General features: G+C 49.4%; 1 protein-coding gene across 1 annotated transcript; it reads left to right on the forward strand.

The window, feature by feature from the left end:
- LOC101938249 (olfactory receptor 51G2-like) lies at positions 1-936 on the forward strand. Its single transcript, XM_005311417.3, has one exon. It carries the CDS (start codon positions 1-3, stop codon positions 934-936), a length of 936 nt encoding a protein of 311 aa, XP_005311474.3.
- The last annotated feature ends 7,987 nt before the right edge of the window (positions 937-8,923 follow it).

Raw genomic sequence — 8,923 nt, forward strand, 5'->3', positions numbered from 1 at the left:
ATGTCAGCTGTCAATGAGACCAAATTCAACTCTGCAGGATTCCTTCTCACTGGGATACCTGGGCAGGAAGACATCCATCTCTGGATTTCTATCCCCTTCAGCTTAATGTACATTATTTCTATAGTAGGAAATTCAGTCATTCTGTTCATTATAAAAACAGATGCAAGCCTTCATGAGCCCATGTACATTTTCCTTTCCATGTTGGCTGTCACAGACCTTGGCTTATCAGTAGCCACCATGCCAACAATCTTGGGCATATACTTGTTTAACTCTAGGGAAATCAGCCTTAATGCCTGTTTTGCCCAGCTCTTCTTCATCCACTTTCTTGCAAAAATTGAATCCTCCGTGCTCGTGTTGATGGCCTTTGACCGCTTCATTGCAATCTGTAACCCACTGAGATATGCTTCCATCTTAACCCTGCCGAGAATAGTCAAGATGGGGTTGGGGTTTGTGGTAAGAGGGGTGGCTGTAGCATTACCATTCCCCTTTCTTCTGAAACGGTTGCGATACTGTCAAGCCAATGTCCTCTCCCATTCCTACTGCCTGCACCAGGAGGTCATGAAGGCAGCTTGTTCGGACATCTCCGTCAACACCATCTATGGCTTGTCTATGGCAATCTTCACAGTGGGGTTGGACTCGCTGCTCATCTTCCTCTCTTATGTGATGATCCTCAAAACAGTGCTGAGCATCACATCCCACACGGAGTGCCTCAGGGCCCTGAACACCTGCGTCGCCCACCTCTGCGCCGTCCTGCTCTTCTTCATACCAGACATTGGCCTGGCTGTGATACATAGATTCGGGAATAGCTCTTCTCACTTACTTAAGATTCTCCTGGGATACGTCTACCTGCTGGTTCCTCCCCTGATAAATCCAATTGTGTACAGCGTGAAAAGCAAACACCTTCGTGCGAGGATAATTAGGGTGTTCGTCAAGTGAAGGATCAGTTCATCACCAGCTCCGGCTCCTTTGACACAGGAAACAAAAATCATGAGTGACAGCCATTGCCAGCTATTCCATCCTGGTTCCTTTTCGTCTGAGGCTCCTTCCTTTGCCTCATCTCTTCCCCTAAAGCCCCACCCCTACTACTCTCTTTAACCGAGACTCTGCTCCCTCTTTCTGGCTGGAAGCCAGAGATGGGTCATGGTTAGAGCTGCCCAGAGATTCACAGCCACTGTGATGTGCCCCAGACCCTCCACATTTTACCCCCCAGGATGTACAAGCCAGGTAAAGTGGACAGTCCAGGGTTCCTCACGGCAACCTGTACTCCCAAAGAAGCTCTTACCATGGCCTGACTCTGGCCTGGCTGGAAGGCGGAGCATTGGGGAAAGTGGAGAAACAGGGGGCAGGGCTTAGCGTGAAGAGGTGGGGTACAGGGTGGGGCTCCAGGGGAAAAAGGGGAGTAGGGGATGTGGCAAGTCTGAAACAAATCTCACCCCAGCAAGACAGTGGGGATGTTCCTGAGTGAAGGAGGAAGATGGGGCTGGAGAGCCTGTGTTTTGGAGAAGACAAAATTAATGTGACCCTACGAAAGTGGCTCCTCTTAAGTCTCCCAGGCTGAGAGTAAGTCACTGCAAGGATCTCAGAGGGAAGGTCAGTGTGACTACAGGGCCACCTGAGGACTGAAGGAGGCACCCTGGGGTGGCATCTGTCCTCAGGGACTTCGCCAGAGTGTGCTGTGCTCTAGGAAGCTGTTATCAATGGGAGTATGCATGATACTATTGACATGAACTGTGACAGTATAGACCATTGTTACAACCATGGTCCTATAGTGGCACCAAATCTTGTACAAAGGAGGTCAAGTAAGGTGTCTATGAAAATGTTTCATAGTAGGAGCCGTGTTAGTCTGTATCCGCAAAAAGAACAGGAGTACTTGTGGCACCTTAGAGACTAACAAATTTATTTGAGCTGTCAAAGTTAGACTCAGGACTCACAGTTTGTCAGATCACTCTGTTTTATTAGCACAGCACTTTGCTAATACATTCAGATAATGTGAGCCCCCATGCAAGACCTAAACAGTCTTATTTATACAGACAAAAGGGCATGAACCAAACAAAGGGACAAAGAGAGCAAAACTGCAAAATTTACCTGGGGCACAACACGCACATCCCACCTCCCCACCAACTCCCATCGATCCAAGGCCAACACTTCACCCATCGCTCCCAAGTGGAGCAATTGCTCCATCCCAATGTCTGCCCTCCTGACACCCGGATCACAGCACCCCCACCTCCAATCAAAGGCACACACAGCACTCTTCAATTCATTCTATTTCTTTAATATAATTCATTTCACTTTCACAGAGCATAAGCTTTTGTGGGCTACAGCCCACTTCTTCAGATTCATAGAATACTATATGTTCCATTCTTTGCATCCGAAGAAGTGGGCTGTACCCCATGAAAGCTTATGCTCAAATAAATTTGTTAGTCTCTAAGGTGCCACAAGTACTCCTGTTCTTTTTATGAAAAGGTTGTGATTTGCTGGTTATGATTATGCTATCTGTATGTGTGTATCATTTTTGTGTTTAAAGTTATAAGTATTGGCTCTATACTGTCTGTATTTCAAACTTGTGCTATGCTTCTGGGTGACACCCCAGACAATTTGGCATCAGCACTGCCTAGTCTGTTTGATGGCCCATTAAGGATGATCAGCTATAGCAGGGATCCGCAACCTCTGCACGCCTTGCTGAGTCATAAGTTGTGTCTCCCTTCTCTCAATGGGTCAATTGTATAGCTCAGGGATCGGCAACCTTTGGCCCGTGGCCCGCCAGGGTAAGTACCCTGGCAGGCCTGGCCAGTTTGTTCACCTGCTGCATCTGCAGGTTCAGCCGATCGTGCCATCCACTGGCTGCGCTTCGCTGTTCCTGGCCAATGGGGGCTGTGGGAAGCGGGGGCCAGCACATCCCTCGGCCCACGCCACTTCCCGCAGCCTCCATTGGCCTGGGATGGCGAACTGCGGCCAGTGGGTGCCGCGATCAGCCGAACCTGCAGATGCGGAAGGTAAACGAACTGGCCAGGCCTGCCAGGGTGCTTACCCTGGCAAGCCACGTGCCAAAGGTTGCCAATCCCTGAGCTATACAATTGACCCATTGAGAGAAGGGAGATACACCTTATGACTCAGCAAGGCATGCAGAGACATGCCTATGGAGAGAACTCTAAGACTTCCAACCCATGTGCTGGCAGCTTGTGTCTGGAACAAAGGAAGCACAGGCCCCTTGGCAAGAAACTATAAAAGGCAGCTCCATCTTCTCCATTTTGTCTTCAGTCCTGCTTCTTACTTCTGGAGGAATTTTGCTACAAACGGAAGCTCTACACAAAGGACTGAATGACCCATCCCGGCTGTGGATGTACTCCAGAGACTTGATTTGAGCCTGCAGTTTATTCCATCACTGCTACAAGCCTTAACCAAGAACTTTACCATTACTGTATGTAATTGATTACTTTAACCAATTTTAGCTCTCATCTATATTTTTTTCTTTTTATGAATAAACCTTTAGATTTTAGATTCTAAAGGATTGGCAACAGCGTGATTTGTGGGTAAGATCTGATTTGTATATTGACCTGGGTCTGGGGCTTGGTCCTTTGGGATCAGGAGAACCTTTTTTCTTTTACTGGGGCATTGCTTAAACAACTTCTGGTTAGCCAGTGGGGTAAAACCGAAGTCCTCTCTGTTTGGCTGGTTTGGTGCCTTAGTAATAAAGGACACCCAGCCGTGGGCTGTGATTGCCCTGCTCCAAGCAATTTGTCCTGAATTGATACTCTCAGTGGTGTCCCACCAGTGGCCGCATTGTTACAGGAGGCCAGCCCAGTCCCCAGGCTGCTCTAAACTCTGCTGCGGTAGGGTGAGAACAGGCCAGTGACTCAAACCCCTGTAACTGGCTCCTTGCCATCCTCAGTCTCTACAGCACAGTGGGGAGCTCTGCTGGCACAGCAAAGAATCCAGCCAGGCCCGTCACCACTCAGGTGACTGGAAGTATGGTTCTGTGCTCCAGACACTGCTCTGTGACTCAGGACTGATGGGCTTGATTCTCTTTCCATGTGTCACCATGGCCAAGCCATTGGCTTTCTCTGAGTCTCTGCACAGGTGGATAATAGCCCTGCCCTGCCTCACAGTGGTGGCGGGAGGATAAATACATTCAAGGTGCTCAGATACTCTGAGACCCTAAGATCAGGGTTATGTCAGGGTTCCACAGAGCAAGACCTCTGACATTGGTCTATAAAAGGCTTCTTATCACAGCCTCCTGTGACAGCTGCTTCTGGGAAGCCCTGTGATTCCAGTACCTTAGTGTCTGTGGCAGATGTGGGGGTGCTCGGGGGTGACAGTGGGGGTTAGTTAGTGGATTTCTGAGGGGAGTGATTGAGTGTCACAGGGATGCCAGGAGCTTCAGCACAGTCACCTGATCAGTATTTGCAACCCGTTGAGGTTTAATGAGTCTAACTGCCAAACAATGGAGCAAGTGTCACTGGGGCCTCATCTTAGACGTCTGGCTGAGAGGAAGCAGTCTGAGGACAAAGGTCAGTTTCACACCTTGGCATGGGCATGGCTGAGCACTGTGGTGACTGGGCCCAGACTCACACAGGTTTCAGCAAAGTCTGCTTCCACAAGAAAGGGCCCAAAAGATGGGAAGATGCTCTCACAGACACAGGGAAACTAGGCTGTGTCCAAAGAGCTCCTTGGCTTTTCAAAAGAATGTAAGTTGGGCCAGTTCTGTTCCTCTATCTCCAGAGCAAAGCCTGTCTAACTCTGCTTGTAGTGATACGTGAGATACATGAGTGTAGACAGCTGCCTGTTATTTTAAAACCATTTTCTCTAATGCTTTGTGCAATTTGACAATAAACCTCCTACTTTAAAGGAGGGTGGGGTTAACTGTATAGCTCTGGTCACAAACCCGCTAAAGGGAAGAGTCCGGGCTGTCGAGTCGAATGTGCGTGGTGATAATTGTGATGTTGCAATCTATATGTTTATGGAAATATGCTTATGAGTGTAAATATGTTTTGTGCTAGATATGCCATGTAACATGTCTTTGCATCGGTTATGATCTACTGAACATATTCATCCTATTTCTATGCATGTATCATTTTTATATCTGAAGTTATAAGTGTTGGCTCTGTTAGGCAAGAGTTAAAAATTCAGTTTGCAGCTAAAACAAAAACCCACGTAACTAACAAGCAGAAACACCAGAAGCCCAAGGACATTGACAACTGTAAACACTTAATAAACATATGTGGTCAAATGTCCACCCAGGAACTCGGTTCTTAAAAAAGAACAAGCCCTCCCTTTACAGCCCTGCAGATATCTGTAAACACTCACCCCCAACACACCCCTTCGCCTTAAGGTAGTCATAAATAATTAATGTAATCAAAACTCTTTAATGCGTAGGTTCTGTTCCTGTCACTGTCATGTTAAGTGCGTTCTCTGTCTCTAAAACAATGTTTGTCTCTGTAAAAACAAAATAAATGCAAATAAAGTAATAAAAAGTGGTATATAATTGGTCACTGTAACCCCAGACCTTTAAAGCTGCTTGTCAGTCTTCCCAATACCGTAAATAAACCTTCAGTATTGTCTGTGCCTGCCTGATTCCTGGGGAAAAACATCTCTTTGGTTCACAGCTCGATGCTTGTATTTGAAGTGTTTGCTGTAGGAAACACATAAGGGAGATTTGGCCAACATATTGTGAAGGGATGATTCAAGTAATTGGGAATACTTAACTAACAATGGACTTTGGGAGACGCCAATCCACATCTGAACTTTCTTGGGAATGGTCAAACTAACATGTAAACAATGGTGTGGGCCTGCAAAAAGCTGAATCGTTCATGGACATATGACCATGGCACCTGGAACTGGAATCCATCTTTAATCTGGCGCTTTTCCATTTAGAAGGAGGGGTGGGAACCCAGAGAGAGACAAAGGATTCCCGCACTGTGCCAAAGCTAGAAAAGGGGGTGGAACAGAACAAAGGCCCCACAGTGGAATCCCCTGCTTTTTACATAAGATGCCTGCTGGAACTAACAAGGACTGTACCACGGGAAAGGATTGGTCCCACACTGTGAAGGAGTCTAGTCTGTGAGGTTTAGTCTCCCAGAAAGACTGGCTACTGGTTGCTGGGAAAGTCCCTGTTAACTGACAAGCCCCTGGACTAAGTGAATCTTAGTTTCTGTGAATTGCAGGGGCTGTGGCGCAACCTCTTGGTCTGTGCTGGAGCCGACTGGTGTGTCTAGCTCAGCAAGACGGGAGTGGAGGGAAGCCTTTTCTGGCAGTGGGGTTTGTTCTCAGTGGTATCCCAGCACATTTAGTGGCAGTCTTGAGGGAGTTTCTGTGACGCAACCCGTCACGATAATCTTTTAGCATAGATGATGTGTTGTTCCCAGCTGGAAGAGTGGGACAATTTTGAGACGCCCCCCAAGACAGAAAAGGACCTGTTTAAGAGGATAAAGAGACCATATATCCCAGTTTTACTGTGACAATCCCAATTCTTCTTGGCCAGTTTATATCCTTGTTGAGTTCCTATCAGGATTCAAGATAACATTCCACTCAAGACAATTATTAACTGGGTCCAAAATAACTAGGTAAGTTTATGGAAGATAGTTCCATCAGTGGCTCTTAGCCAAGATAGTCAGGGACGCAACCCCATGCTGTGGGTGTCTCGAAATCACTGACTGTCAGAAGATGGGAGCAGATGACGGAGGATGGATCACTTGATAATTGACCTGTTCTGTCCATTCCCTGCGAAGCACCTGGCATTGGCCACTGTCAGAAGAGAGGACACTGGGCTAGATGGACACTGGTCTGAATCAATATGGCCACTCTTCTGTTCTTAAATTGTTCCTGTGGTAGATGGGCTGGTGCAGACAAACCTTTTCTGGGAGCTCCCTCTCTTATAAAGCTGGTGTAACCACCCTAGCAGATGTCTGTGTTAGGGTGACCATACGTCCTGTTTTGGCCAGGAGAGTCCATTTATTAAGCTCTCCCCCAGCCACCCGAACTTCTTTTTTCAAAAGGAGGCATTTGTCGAGTTTGCTTTTGGTGACTTGAGGAGGAAACGGGACAAATGCCCAGTTCTGTGAAAAAAGTGGGGAAGTGGGGAACGGAAGAATATTCGGGGAAGGTGAGTGGAGATGGGGGGTGGAGGAAGATCAGCGTTCCAGCCAAAGGTGTCAGCTTCCTGAGCTCTGGGTGGGCCCAGCGCCAGCTCTAGGTTTTTTGCCGCCCAAAGCAAAAAAATTTTTGGCTGTCCCGCAGCCCACCCGCACCCCCTGCCGCCCCAGCCCTGGTCTCTCCCCCCACCCCCACCCCACCCGCACCCCCTGCTGCCCCAACCCCTGGGCAATCCCCCCACCCCACCCGCACTCCTTGCTGCCCCAGCCCTGGGCTTCACCTCACCAGTGCTGACTCCGCCCTCTCCCCCCTCGCCTCCAGCCGGTCCGGCCCTGGCAGGGTCGGGGTAAGCAGTGGGGCTCCCGGGCCGCACCTCAGCCAGGGTCTCTCCAGCCGGGGCTCCTGCCTCCAGGACTGTCCGGGACCTGGGACGGCAGAGCCGGGCGACCGTCTGGCAGAGGCCTGAGGAGCCGGGGCAGGGCAGCCCCAGAGGGAGCGGAATCCCGGAGAGCGGGACATGGGCCTCGCATGGCAGCGCCCCGGGCACCGGTCCCCACTATGGCCCACTGCTGCTGCTGCTCCTGGCCACCCTGCCGCAGTCCCTGGGTGGCTTGGGCTGCTTCGCCCAGCCCCAACTGCGGCGCTGGGGGGCGGCCGCCCTGCGGCACCTGCAGGCAGCTCCGTGCAACCCGCGGGGTGGCCCCCAGCCCGAGTGTCCCACGCTCGGAGCCCGCCCGGCCATAAGGTGCGGGTGCTGCTCCCCGACGCGAATGGCAGCGGCCCCAGGGGCCCCTGGTACGGGATGCGCTGCTCCTGCCAAGGCCCGCTGTAGGCTTTTGCTGCCACAAGCGCAAAAAAAAAAAAAGGCTGGCTGGAATGCTGCCCCTGCAAATGTGCCGCCCTAAGCACCTGCTTGGTTTGCTGTTGCCTGAAGCCGGCCCTGGGTGGGCCCCTCTAGGGTTCCAGCCATGTGTAACAGTATCACGTGTGGGGGGGACATTCTTGGTTGAGCAGCTGAGCGTCTCCAGTTTTCTCATTGGTAAATATGGTCACCCTAAGTGCCTGTTCTTCATGGGAGGGCGACTCAGGGCTAGCGCTGCCACCTAGTGTTGAGGTCCTGTAGCATGAGGGACAGAGGCTCATGTGTTGAGCTAGAGCTGGGCTGGAAAACAAAGTTTTTTTTCACTCCATGAACATTTTTGACCTTGTAAGGGTTCCCTCCACACTCTGAAATTTAGGGTACAGACATGGGGACCCTCATGAAAGATCCCCTAGGCTTATTTCTACCAGCTTAGGTTAAAAACTCCCCAAGGCTCAAATCCTTCCTTGTACCTTGGATTAGGTAACACTGCCACCACCAAGTGATTTAAAGAAACATTGAGGGAGGGCCACTTGGAGCCCTACCTTCCCCAAATCTCCCCCCCAAGCCCCTACACCCATTTTCCTGGGCAGACATGAGAATAATCCCCCAAGCCCCTACATCCCCTTTCCTGGGGAGGCTTGAGAATAATATCCTCACCAATTGGTACAGGTGAACACAGACCCAAACCCTTGGATCTTAAAATGATGAAAAATCAGTCAGGTTCTTAAAAGAAGAATTTTAATTAAAGAAAAGGTAAAAGAATTACCTCTGTAAAATTGGGATGGTAAGTACTTTACAGAATAACAAAGGACTCAAGAACATAGAGGATCTCCCCTCTAGAAAAAACCTTAAAGTTACAAATCCAGGGACAAAACCTCCCTCTAGACAAGGAAAATCACAAGCCAAAATAAAAGTAAGCTATCACATTTCCTTATTATTACTTACTAATTCTAACTGAGTTGGATTGCTTGC

The sequence above is a fragment of the Chrysemys picta genome, chromosome 1 (genome assembly GCF_011386835.1).
Source record: "Chrysemys picta bellii isolate R12L10 chromosome 1, ASM1138683v2, whole genome shotgun sequence".
NCBI lineage: Eukaryota > Metazoa > Chordata > Testudines > Emydidae > Chrysemys > Chrysemys picta.